Consider the following 13,674-nt stretch of genomic DNA (forward strand, 5'->3'; position numbering starts at 1 on the left):
TTCTCACCAGCGGGTCGGCATCACTGTCACTCTGAGTACTCTGTTTGTTAAGGCCCTCTCTGGAGGCGGAGTATCCATCGAAGCCCACGTCCTCTGGGCGGAGCTGCAGCAGAGCTGGCCAATCAGGGTGCTGATGAGAGGCTGCCCATGGAAAAGTCTCCAGAACCCACAGCGCAGGATCCTCCCATGCAGCTCTGCGACCATACAGCTAAACAAACACAAACAAACATACAATCGATAAATTGTTTGTTTCTATAAATTGATGCAAGGAAAAACTACTTTGTGCGAGGTCACTTTTACAGTGAAATCTAATTTAAAAAAAGAAAAGAAAAAGGTCGATTTTACTATAAAAGAGGGCAAATGTTACCTGTAAGCCTTCTCTCACAGCCTCCAGCATGTAGGGGATGATGGAGTAGTTCCACAGGTCAGTGAACCACACACGAGAACCGTCCACATCCATCGGACATGACAGGAACAAACGTGGACCTGGATGGAGAGACATGAGACTCACATTTAACTCTTGCAGAGAGAATAAGTGGCACTGGGATTGGTCTGTTAATATTTGGTTTGAGTATGGTGGGTTGTCTCCGTACCAATGGTCACATCGGAGGAGCTGTGGGCCTCCAGGAAGCGGTTGAGGTGGTGCCAGACCTGAGGGATCCAGTCTATGATCTTCACCAGCTCCGGGTTACGTGCTCGGCTGCCGATCTCTGTCTCGATCAGCTTCCTCCTCAGAAACCGGCCAAGGAAACCTTTTACCGGCTCCATGTGGTTAGCACACAGCACCCATCTGGGACAGAAATCACATGTTGCTCATATTAGCATTTCATAGAAATACATAAGCACAAAGGGAAGCTTATCATTGCTGTCAACAACAGCACAATGTTGCCATCCCGAGGTCGCTCTATAGCAGTTTCCCCATCAAAGGCCAAGCTATTGTTTTAGGGCTAATTCAAGACAAAACAGAGAGCAGTTTTGTACCTGAAGTTATGATGAAGCTGCAGGTTTGGAGCAGAAGATGTCGCCTGACTCATCGTGCCGATTATATACGGGCTGCAAATACAGAGAGACAAAATAAAACCATTAATTTTAGTGTCTACAATTAATGTCTTCTTATTATTGTTAGTGTCTATTTACACTAAGTTCAAATAGCTCATTGGCAGAGGCTAGGAAAAGCAGTCGACACTGTCACATGATCCTTCAAAAATGATCTAATATGCTGATTTACTGCTCAAGAAATATTTCTTATTGTTATCAATGTGGAAAAAAGTTGTGCTGCCTAATTTTTTTTTTATTATTTTGGTGGAAAAGCAAAAGAACAGCTATTATTTGAAATAGAAATCTTTTGTAACATTATAAATGTCTTTGCTGTCACTTTAATGTCTTTACTGTACAAAAATGTTAATTTTTAACATTTGAACATGTATTTAATATAATATATAGAAGGCCGACTCACCAGCGTTGGTATTTGCAGTTCAGCAAGCCGTTGAAGATCTCTCCCAGTGAGCTGATGTGATGAAGGTTGTCCAGAATTAGCAACAGAGGGGCTTCAGTGTCCTGTCCGTCAGCGCTGCACTGCTCCACTATATTAGCCAAGTACTGACGCAGCTCCTAGCAAACAAAAATACACAGCTTTACTTTCTAATGAACAAGGATTTCTAGACTTCAGGTCATATCTTGTTAGCTAGTCATTTTTATTTTACGTTTTGGAGATAAAAGTTCCACGAAGTATATTTGTAGCAATAGCCAATAATACATTGTATGGGTCAAAATGATTGATTTTCTTTTATGCCAAAAATCTTTAGGATAGTAAGTAAAGATCATGTTCCATGAAGAAATTTTGTACATTTACTATCATAAATATATCAAACCTTGATTTTTTTATTAGCACTATGCATTGCTAAGGACTTCATTTAGACAACTTTAAAGGTGATTTTCTCTGTATTTAGATGCAGATTTGCAGATTTTTAAAAAGTCAAATAGAAAGCTTCTTTATTCAGCCTTCAGATAATGCATAAATCTCAATTTCAGAAAATTGACCCCTATGACTGGTTTTGTGGTCCAGGGTCACAATTTTCCTTGCTCTTTTGACATAGGAGTTATCTAAACTAGAGTTTAAGTGATGTACTGTAGAAATGATACAAACAACTCTGCTCACAAACCAAGGAAAAGAGAGCGATTCTCACCTTGCTGGATTTATGGTCGACGTTGAAGGTGACGATGTTGCTCTCATTGGGCAGTCTGCCTTCTCGCAGCGCCAGATGCTCTGCCAGTCTGTGGGCCAGATAGGATTTCCCAGTGCCGCTGGGGCCTGAAAGGATGATCCTGCGATGTTCCTGGAGCAAAGACACATAGCGCTGGAGCATGGGTTTGGGGATCAGCGTCTCGAAGACCAGAGAATCCTCCGACTGAGAGTTCACATCTGAAACGGGAGCAACACTCACAGTGTTAACAACAACAGCAATACCAAACAAATAATGAGAATGGAGAAAACTTTGCTTTGTGTGAACCTTTCAGCGAGATGTTGATTGTGTCATTCTCTCCCACGAGGTATCCACAGGGCAGGAGTTCAGGTGTGTCTGCTCCTCCGGACCGGATCACGTCTCCAATACGATAACCCTCCACACTGTCTGAACCCAGACCCAGATGACTGACCGGATCTACATGTCTAATATACTCCTACAGAGAGACCATCAGATCATCATTCCAACAGATATCCACTCGACTTTATCAAAAAATCAGGACGGCTGCCTTATGTTATATATAAAACATCAACAAATAATTTTGATGTGTCTGGCTAAATCACACAAATCTGCAATTATTTTCCCCTCATAGTTTTTAATATTTTCAAAACAATTAAGGATATTTCCTCCATTATAAGAAATTACCGCTAGCAATTCAAATTCTTTTTTTCTTTCTTTCTAGAGACTTCGCAACAGATTATGTACACATAAAATACTTTTAATGAACCACTGTCTGTCTAATGCTTCTGAATGTAAACCATTCATCATCAACAAATGATTACAGCAATGTATATGAATTAATTTACCTTAAACAAGCGCCGTACGACCCCATCCAGAACGTCCCACTTGGTTTTTCCACTGACACCAATGCAGCCAATCAGATAGTCTCGAGTCCTGCAGTCCTGTGGGAGACAGAAGACACATCATTAAAACAAGACTCTCTCAAATGGGGCACAATTAAAAATCCTCCTGCAAAAAAAAAAAAAAGGGGAGAGAACTGACCTCTTTCCATGTGACGTCCTCTTGAAGACTGACAACTATTTTCACATGTCTGCTCTCTTTACGAGAGCTTCCGTCTCCACCAGAGTCATCCAACAACATGTCTAAAAGAAGACGGACTAAATCTGTAATGTGCTTTCATGACTGTTTCTTGGATAAAGCGACAAAACAAACCTTAGGGGGGAAAAAAGACATGTATGCTCATACCGAAGCTGGTGGACTCTGTGAGGTTGAGGCTGTGTTGAGACAGGCCAGGTGTAGGGGTCAGGGTCGGGTTATAGACGGACACTTGAGAGGACGCTCTGCTCCCACTGGCTTGGCTTTCCAACTTAAGATGGTCATTTTCCACCTTTAACTTCTCGATCTCCACCTATCGGACCACCCACATAATGATAAAATATATAACGTCTCTCTTTTCTACTGAAAAATAGTGAAAAACACTTTGCAAAATAAGCATCTCGGCTAATTGTTCCAATAAATCTGATTCATGGGACTGCAAGAAGGTAATTGAAGGTCAGTCTCACACCTGCATGCGGTTCATAGCCTCCCGCAGCTGGTCCAGCTGGTGGGCGGAGCTTAGGGCTTCCAATCGAATGTCCGTCAACTTCATCTCCTTCTCTCGTAGCTCGCTGCGCAGCTGCATCACAGTCTCCGCCTCCCCATCCAGACAGTCGGACAGCCTACATGTGGAAGAGCACAAAGAGCACTTATCAGTCCTACTAAATCCACATTTCCCAGTAATGTCAGTCTTTAAGTGTTTTTTTAGTATTACTGGCATTTTTATATTTGATTTATTTCAATTAGTTGCTGAGACAACATTTGTAATTTCCTTTAAAGGTTTAAATCTTATCTTTATATTTAAATTCAGACTTACTTTAATTAACAAAAATGTTTTTAATAGTTAAGTTAGTTAATAATCCTGTTCCATTATGAGGACCAGAGTTGTTATATAACACAAACACACTCACATTGAGCTGGAGTGTGTGTTGCGGAGCCGCAGAGCCGAGGTGCTGGTGCCGTTGTGAGGGAGTTTGGGAGAGGAAGGGCGAGAGGAATCTGTCATCTCCTCAATGTCTGAGTGGGACGAAGCTGATTTGGGTGATTTCTTCTTACTGAAGGCCTGTTTGAAGGAGCTCCGCAGCTGCAACGACAACAGAGAGAAGATCATGAAGCTAAGAGTTTCTTAAAATGATGAGACAGCACTTAAATATGAGTAAGAGAAAAGCAGCACAGTGCAGACAGGGGAGTTAAATAGCAAGGGAGGAACAGCATCAAATTAAAAGACAGGGTTGAGCATCATTCATATCAAAGATTGAAGATAAAGCAGCCTTTTTATCTGTGTTTTTTATGTGTAGATTTGAATGTGCTGAGCTTTTAATCTTTCATTTAAGTCATTTTGACAGTAATTTTAAACAGCGTTTACAATAGCATTTATTTCTCTACAGTTGCAAAAGTTTAAAATAAAATAAAAAAAATAAACATTTGTACAGTTCAAAATCAAGATGTTTTAATAAAAAATATTCATAATGAAGTATTTTAAAATAAAATAAAAACTGCAAAAAATGTAAATAAGGGCACAATCACAAGGTTTATTATCAATAAATGTAAAATGAAATAAAAAATAAAATAAAAATGTATTTCATATTAAAAAAGTTGATCAAGCAATGAAAACCAACTTTTTAAAATAAAATAAATCTAAACAAATAAGAATTTATAAAGAATTTAAAAAGTGAGAAGTTCTTTACAATAAGAAAGTTCTCAATCAAGTACTTCATAGAAGCTCAAAGAAGAGGAATTTATAATCAAGAATTGAAATATCAAGAACTCATGATCCCATTGACAGGTCATGAAACATTTCTGCAGACTTTGCTATCCTTTGTAAAACTAGACATTCAAATAAATGTCAAATTAATTATAAATAAACGTATGAATTATAGTGAGACATTACATTACCTTCAAATAGGTTGAGAAGAAGGGAAAAAGAGGGAAAAGAGGTTTGGAAGGACAGAGTACGGGAGAGGAGCAGTACATCAGTACATCTAAGGGTTAGCAGGGTTAGTGGTGTGATGCGGACTGAAGCTGGGTTAACCAAAGACAGGTGTGCAGGATTCTCTGAACACACACTCTTACCTCATACACCTGCCATATGAAGCGACAGCACAGCGAAAAACAGAGAGACACAGAAAAGCACATTCAGCTGTGTGTGTTTGTGTGCTGCGCAGGGCTCTGAACTAAGCACAAGCTGCAAGACGCTACAGATCACTGTCTACAATGACTACAACTAAATCTGCTAAAGTTGAAAGAGTCGTGCTAAATTAAAACACCAAGTTTCACTCAAAGACAAACCCCTCAGTGATTCGTCCACCAGGACCAATGCACACAATAACACCAATCGACTGCAGGAATGGGGACCTACTTAAGCTAGTTACCATTCTCCCAAACACTAGATGACCAACTGATGACCAACTGGACTACCAGGCTGATGTGACCTTTTAACACAACAGTAATGCACCTACAAAACTAAAAAAAAAAACATTTAAGCACAACTTAATTTCAGTTTAAAAAGAAAAAATTGTTAGCAAAAAAACAACAACAACACAAACTTGGATACTAAGCATTTAAAACTCAAACTGCTAGTGTCCACTAATGTTCAAAAGTTTGAAAAAAAGTCTCAAATGCTCACCAATGCTCAATAATACTGTCAAATATGTCAACTTGAGATAATATATTTTAAAATGTAATTTATCCCTGAGACGGAAAGCAGAATTTTCAGCATCATTAATCCAGTCTTCAGTGTCACATGATCCTTCAGAAATCATTCTAATATTCTGATTTGTGGCAATATAATTGTATTTTTTTTTTGTCATTATCAATGTTGAAAACAGTTGTGCTGCTTAATATTTTTGCGGAAAGTTCAAAAGAGTTTTTTTTAGCATTGTAAATGTCTTTCATGTCCCTTTTGATCAATGCATCCTTAATGGAATATAATTATTAATTTCTTTCAAAAACAAGCAGGCTGACCTTTTGTACATTAGTGTATATAAATCTACAAGGACTGCTAGCCTAAGTTACACTTGTCTAAACATAAGAGGGTAACAATTGCCGTTATTATTTAACATACATATTCATATTCATATTCATCATCTGACACGTCACCTCCAGCACAGGTCACCAGCTACAGTCAGCATGATACAGCAAAACAGGAAGTACAATATTAAACTCGATTTGTATGGTAAACTTACTTCCACTACAAAAAGGCAGGAAACAATACAAAACGATAAAAAATACATTTTTATACTGTTTGCAAGAAAACAAGTATCAGCATTTAGTTTACTATCACACTAGATGTTTTTTAGTAGTATTTATTTAGATTTAAAGTTTTAGCAACTTCAGACAAAACATAAAAGACAAATGTTAGACACAAATAGAATGCAGAATGAACAAACACAGGTTAGCAGTGGTTGAATATATCTTTAAAGGGATAGTTCACCCAAAAGTGGCAGTTCTTTCATTTACTCATCCTCAAATAGCTCCAAATCTGTATGAGTATCTTTCCTCAGTTGGACATAAAAGAATATATTTTGAATTATATGGTCCCCATTGACTTCTATAGTATAGTTGGGGACTGGAAACTGTTCGGTAACCAACATTCTTAAGAATAATCTTCTTGTGTATCCAGCACAAGAAAGAAACTAATACAGGTTTGGAACAATTCAAGGCTTAGTAAATGATGAAAGAATTGTCTTTTTTTTATTTAAATGTTGTGTACTCACCCAGTTCTTCTTCTTCTTCTTGCTGTTGGAGTCAGGGTTGTCCATGTTGGAGCCCAGGCTGGAGTGGCTGGTGGCGCTGGTGATGCTGGAGACGCTGTCAGATGAGTGCTGTCTACGCATGCGCAGGTCCGGCTGCGCTCCGTTATTACCTGATAAACAGAGAGAGAGATTATGGTCGACTTCAAGTGTGCCATTTAGTGTTCAAACAGCAAAACGTAATAATACTTTATGTGACCCTGGACCACAAACTAATCTTAAGTGTGCATTATTTGACATGTATACATCTTTTGAAAGCTTAATAAATAAGCTTTCCATTGATGTATTGTTTGTTAGAATCGGACAATATTTGGCCGAGATACAACTATTTAAAAAAATCTGGAATCTGAGGGAGCAAAGAAATTTAAATACTGAGAAAATCACCTTAAAAGTTGTCCAAATGACGTTCTTAGCAATGCATATTACTAATCAAAAATTAAGTTCTGATATACTTATGGTAGGAAATTAAAAATATATATTCATGGAATATGATTTAACTTTATATCCTAAAGATTTCTGTCATAAAAGAAAAATCGATAATTTTGACCCATACAGCGTTTTTTGGCTAGTGCTTAATATATACCCCAGTGACTTAAGACTGGGTTTGTGCTCCAGGGTCACATATATTACATCAGAACACAACAATGTCTAAAAAAAAGTATATACAGAATGCTCAAAATACATGATTTCATGTAATTATTCACATCAAAGGAAAAGATAGATAACAAAAAGCTTGCAATCAAATGTCAAATATGATGTCAAACTGAAAAAAGTCTTGATTTATTGATTATTTTCTTTTGCTCACCTGTGCGTTCACTCTTGCAGGTGAGTTCTGGAGTATTGATGACGCCGTTGATGGCCGCTTGAGCCACTGCGTTTTGCTTCTTTAGCAGCTCAATTGTTTTCCTCAACTCATTCAGCTCAGAGTCCTAACATACACATATATATTTAATGACGATGCAGCTACAAAATCATACTCTTTTAAGTTTATTAATGAACAAGTGTGATGAATTCAAATGCAAGCATGTTAATATTTACTTTCTGTTCTGCAGTCATTGTGAGGCTCTTGAGTCGGATGGTCATGTTGCCCAAACTCTGCTCAAACGCTGCCACCAGGTGGGCCTGTGGAGAAAAACAGGCAAAATGAGGAAAGAGGGTTCATCCAAGTTCAAAATTACTTCTTTTTTTTTTTTGCATGCATGCATGCCTCATAGCTGCACCATATTACAGTATGTACATAACACAGATACATTGTGCAATCTGCCTTTAAAGTGGTTAAATTAAATGTCTAAGCAACGCTTTTTCCTTGAGACCCACTCATTCACCCGTGAAGCTGCCTGGTTGTTGAAATGTTCAACTTACTAAACACTTTTTACCTTTAAACAAACACTTAGATGTGCAATCTAAACTTTGGCCAGTATTCCAGACCTGCATGCGACAACACAAACTTTCGTTACAGCTCACCTTTCCCTCTAAATCTAATCTTCCCCTTAAGAATGAAAACAATTACAAATGATCTCTTACATACATTTTTTAAGAGTTTCAACTGTTTCTCCCAGACCACAATGACAATAAATTGAGATCAAATAGTCTCTTCATTTTCAGACAACCTGAATATTTACACATGCACCCTCTAAAATTTCAAGTGATGTCAACAATGTCTTAAGTTGTGCTCAGATAGCAACGTTTGAGATAAAAAGAGATTTGAAATCTTTTTTTTTTTTATACCAAAAATTGTCTCATTATTTACCGTTTAATTTGTCAGGAGATATTTCAAAGAAAACATGAAAATCACAGTTAAAACTTTCCAAGCTAATATTCCTTAACTATGGAAAAGTAACCACTAATCATACAATTTTCTTCTGGATCATGGCCTCACCTCACATCCGAGAGGGTGCTGGGAGCTGTCATTTGTCTCCGTAAAGCCTCCCTGTCTATATTTTTCTTTCTGAGAGGGAGCGTGTTTCTCTGGGCACCCATGGGAAGGGTAGCGGTTCAAAGGGAGCCAGATCAGAGGGCCGGTCCCGTCAGAACAAACAACACTAAATCTCTTCTGCTGTTCCATAGATAGCTCAGATTCTGATAACTAAACCACAATGATATATTGAGAAGCAGTGAAGCTCCTCCTATCACTGATAACTGAGACAGACAAAGCAAAGAGGCCGTCTGGGGCCTTGACATGTTTTACTGGTGTCTCAAGGGCCCCTTTTTTTGTTTTTACCATTCTTTTTCTTTCTGTTGGGACATTTCTCACTGTTCTGTAACTGAACACTCACTGAAGTGTTTTGTCTACATAGCAAATATAGTCATCAAACCGAAACTATGTTCTAAATACGTCTTACATGTATAAATAATCCTTCACCTCATTCTCAACAAGTCGACAAGTTCATGTCAGAAACCATTACGCACAAGCTTGAAATGGAAGAAAAAGAAAATCTGGGCTATTTAGTACACATTTAAACTCCTCTTTTGTTAGTTCCTCTGAAAAAAAATCTTGTCTAGTTTGTGTTTACAAGACAGGATTCCTTTGCCTTAGGCATAAGAGACATGTCTTTATGATTTACACATACATTTATCTTTAGGAGAACATATCAAAAACACTGAACATAGTCTGTACTCCCCTTTGTCTATAGCCATAAATCATCACATCAAATCATCAGTTCTCTGGTAGAAATGGCGTGGATCTGTTCTGACTTCTATTATTCTGGATAGTCTCACAGTATAATATACTTTAGTCTAGTATGTTAAATTTGATAAAAATACAGTGGCCCCCAGCAGAACTTTACATTGTGACTTTATTTATAAGACGTAGTGCTATTGTATGATAATATAATGACAAATGGAAACTCCAATGAGGTCACGATCAACGCTGACATTAATCAAATACACAACCCACACAGACGTCACTGGGATTACAATAAAACCATTTATAAGATGCCTCAGGATGACAACTGAAACTAGATACTGAGTTGTGAATTAATTATGCCCTGTAGATAGATAAAGAGCACTCTCCGAACTATGTTTCTGTGTCCACCTACATTAGCACTGAGTTGCGTTGTCAGGGCGGACACCTTTTCCTGGGAGGCGTCCAGTTCTCGACGCAGCTTGCGGATCTGGAGGGAAAATGTAGAAAAAGAAACAGGTTTAAAAAAAAGAGGAAGAAAAAAACATGAAAAGAAGAGGAAAAGGAGGCAAACACAAGGGATCCAGGTGTGTTGTGGAAAGGGTACTTTGTGATTTATTATCAAAGGGGGGAAAGAGTTTTCAGGTGCATGTAAAGATCACAGAGATGTGTGGTGAAAGTGAATCCGCCCACAGATTGTGTTCACAACAGGTCAATGGTGCTGAATAAACACGCTTCAGGTGACGGCAATGCGGTTCACAGGTATCTGGGCGGCCACGTGTGTGTTGTTCTTGCAAAACGAAAAACATGTCCTCACCTCTGACTGTGATTTCTCCTCGGTCTGTTAAAATAAAAAGACAGAGTAGTTACTGGCATGTTTAAACAGTGTATTTGCTCAGCTTTCTTGTTTAAGAGTTGAAAAATGAGCTGCTTTCTCTCCTGAGGGTATAAAATGAACACCAGAGAGAGCAACACACACCTGAAAGTGAACAGAATGATAACCCTAAAGCTCTAAAGAGGGACTTTTCCTTTTCCTGTGATTTACGAGCTCATCTCTACTGGTACACTAGCAGACAATCGGGAAGTTGGGCACATTTAAATATGAGTGAGTGTTGGTAGCAACACTAAAGTTGCTAACTAGACAATGGGAATCACCCAGAAGCTCTTTAATGATATCCACACAAACACATACAGTATGTAAAAAGCTTAGTTTAAATACACACGTGCACACGAGCACTAGTAAATATGCTTCTTAAAAAAAAAAAAAAAAAAAAATACCTTGACAGAATTAGTGTATTTGAATGGTGATCTAGCCCTAATGTCCAATGTTAAATATTTCTGATTCATATTATATCATTACATTTCTTCGCTCGTTTACTTGTTTATCTCCTAGATTGTAAATCTGGATTTTGAAATCTTCAGGTGAATGAGCATGCTTGCTGACAAGTGACTGCTCTCGACAACAATAGCATACTAGGGCTCTTTGTATGTCGTCTGGCAAACACGCATGTAATGACACCCACTCTGATGCTTTTCTTTACTGTTGACACCTGTCCAAGAGCTGGACTGACAGTGATATTAAAATAGCAGCATTGTCTGTGCGTCACAGCATCATATGACATGTGGGACAACCCCAGCAGCATCTAGCTGGTTTCGGTCTAATCAGATCTTGCTTTTTGTAAACGTGTTTGATCATACAGACTCAACATGGTGATTCTGTCAATGCAACTCTGACCAGAAGAGCTTGGCTTGAAATCTCTGAGCTTTTGTTGTCTCTGAGACCAAAGATTACCATGCTATTATATCTAGCTTTTGATGAACATTCAGTACTCTGTTGAACAGAATGAACCTGAACTTTCAAAAGCACCACAGAGTAGTCATGTTTTTGTCTAAGAGACACTATGTTTCTGCAATGACAGCTGTTTCCCACATACACAAACCTAATACAGTCTGTAAAGTCAATTCTCTGCTTAGTTAAGTCCAACTAGATACACTTTTCAAGGCACTACAGAATTTATTTACAGGTACATAACTACGAAGTAACGAATTGTAATAACATGTCACATATTACATATATAAAAATAGAATAGGAGCAATCTAAAAGCTAAGGTTCGTACCGTGTTTCCCCAAGAAGTCACAGCTCTCCCCATAGAGAGAGTCGCCATCATCATGATTTTCCACTCTTTATACTTCAGTAAATCTGATCCTTTCTAAACAAATCTCTACTGCCTAACTACCTCCTCTCTTCCTGAAGTCAACCTCAGTTGAACTGAAGACTCACTACACGTGTGCCAGAGTGAGACTGTTGTTAAAACACCTCTGTGGGTAAGTAGAGCCGCCCATCTGGAGGTGTGACTGGAGCATGCCAATTTATCCATTATCATATATAATCACTGGTTGTCTATCTATCTATCTATCTATCTATCTATCTATCTATCTATCTATCTATCTATCTATCACATGTTTACTGTACAACAATTTGGCGTTCAGATTTGGATTTTTACTAAATGTTTATAATGGAAGAGTTTGTACAAAACAAAGTATGTTAGAAAGTAAAAATAAAAATGTAAAACACACACACACACACAAAACTCACCGTTGAATAGACAGAAGAGGTGCTGGACACCAGCGAGAGGGATGATCCATGAACTAAAGGGAGAACAACATAAAAGTATAGTAATTAAGACATTTTGGGATGTGACAGAATGTTGCTTGAAAAACCTACATAAAAAGTAAGCACATCAGATAAAGTCAGTGTATTTTAGTGCTAAAATGACTGCTTAATGGAAGTAGAAGATTTTAAAGTACACAGCACGGTTTAAATCCAGAACAGTTTATAATTGCTCACTTTTTAAAACACCTAAATGCAATGTTAGCCCCCGGCTATCCTACACAGACAAACAAACACAGACAGACAATAGCATCAACCCACACACTGTGTCGAACAACTTAAACCTCTAATTAAACTTTCACCTGTTCCGACAAGATGTGACTCATCAGAGGTAATAACAAGTAACAAACAGAAATGCTGATTGTGACTGTGGGCTCAGGGTGTGACTTCAAATGATTTCTTCATGATGCCTTATCAGCCCTGAGGAAACGCCAAGCGGCTGGCTGGGAGTCATGTGGGCGGGGTTTAGATGCGAGAATGAAAGAGCAGCGACGCTTAAAAACTCAGCTGAGGACCACTCAGAAAACCAAAACAGAGAGTAATGTGTGTTTAAGAGAGAGAGAGAGAGAGAGAGAGAGAGAGAGAGAGAGAGAGAGAGAGAGAGAGAGAGAGACAGGATGGATGGTTTAGGGAAAGAAATCCATTACGTCTTTCACAGTTTATTATTACCTACACGAGTCTGTTATGGTTGTTTTAGAAAGGCATGGCCCTAAACACACATACAAAAACATCAGGGTACACCGTGCTTTGAGATGCATTGTGGTACTGAATGATATACCTGGCCAATAAAGCATTTTCTTTTTTATTTACTATGGTATTTGTGGTACTCCAAGATATTTCAGATAGATAGATAGATAGATAGATAGATAGATAGATAGATAGATAGATAGATAGATAGATAGATAGATAGATAGATAGATAGATAGATAGATAGATTAGATAGATTAGATAGATTAGATAGATTAGATAGATCACTTTTGCCAGAGGCTGAGGATATGAAATGTATCTTGTTTACTTCCTGTGTATGGATCAAGTCCCCTCTCAAACCCATTCCCACAATCCCTCTGGGACTTTCACAGCACTCATGTTTCAGAGTCACAGAGTTCAGTCTCCTGTCCGTGGCACACATACAGTATCATATTTTTTTATTCTTGAGAGAATGCACATGGCTTTAAACCTGTATTTGGTTTCAGATGTCACAAAAGGCCCAGTTGGGTAATACTGGGTTACTGAGTGTTATTTTTACCCCTTTCTGCACGGGCCAGTTTACGGCTTAACCGTCTTTGGCAAACATCTTTCCGCTCTTAAAGAAGAGACTCATAACAGGTT

General features: G+C 38.3%; 1 protein-coding gene across 8 annotated transcripts in view; it reads right to left on the reverse strand.

Moving 5' to 3' along the window:
• LOC132117369 (neuron navigator 2-like) overlaps nucleotides 1–13,674 on the reverse strand; it is a 197,556-nt gene that overhangs the window by 1,613 nt on the left and 182,269 nt on the right. For all 8 annotated transcript variants that reach the window (XM_059526645.1, XM_059526653.1, XM_059526630.1 and 5 more), the window contains 18 exons: nucleotides 12,271–12,323; nucleotides 10,492–10,515; nucleotides 10,090–10,164; nucleotides 8,090–8,173; nucleotides 7,857–7,980; nucleotides 7,016–7,164; nucleotides 4,211–4,383; nucleotides 3,769–3,922; nucleotides 3,450–3,612; nucleotides 3,246–3,346; nucleotides 3,050–3,145; nucleotides 2,511–2,679; nucleotides 2,187–2,422; nucleotides 1,457–1,611; nucleotides 982–1,053; nucleotides 594–790; nucleotides 368–486; nucleotides 8–208 (listed from right to left, as the gene is read on the reverse strand). In XM_059526645.1, coding sequence (XP_059382628.1) covers nucleotides 8–208; nucleotides 368–486; nucleotides 594–790; nucleotides 982–1,053; nucleotides 1,457–1,611; nucleotides 2,187–2,422; nucleotides 2,511–2,679; nucleotides 3,050–3,145; nucleotides 3,246–3,346; nucleotides 3,450–3,612; nucleotides 3,769–3,922; nucleotides 4,211–4,383; nucleotides 7,016–7,164; nucleotides 7,857–7,980; nucleotides 8,090–8,173; nucleotides 10,090–10,164; nucleotides 10,492–10,515; nucleotides 12,271–12,323 — 2,345 coding nt within the window. The remainder of the gene's footprint in view (nucleotides 1–7; nucleotides 209–367; nucleotides 487–593; nucleotides 791–981; nucleotides 1,054–1,456; nucleotides 1,612–2,186; nucleotides 2,423–2,510; nucleotides 2,680–3,049; nucleotides 3,146–3,245; nucleotides 3,347–3,449; nucleotides 3,613–3,768; nucleotides 3,923–4,210; nucleotides 4,384–7,015; nucleotides 7,165–7,856; nucleotides 7,981–8,089; nucleotides 8,174–10,089; nucleotides 10,165–10,491; nucleotides 10,516–12,270; nucleotides 12,324–13,674) is intronic.

This window comes from Carassius carassius, chromosome 3 (genome assembly GCF_963082965.1).
Source record: "Carassius carassius chromosome 3, fCarCar2.1, whole genome shotgun sequence".
In the NCBI taxonomy this organism is placed as follows: Eukaryota; Metazoa; Chordata; class Actinopteri; order Cypriniformes; family Cyprinidae; genus Carassius; species Carassius carassius.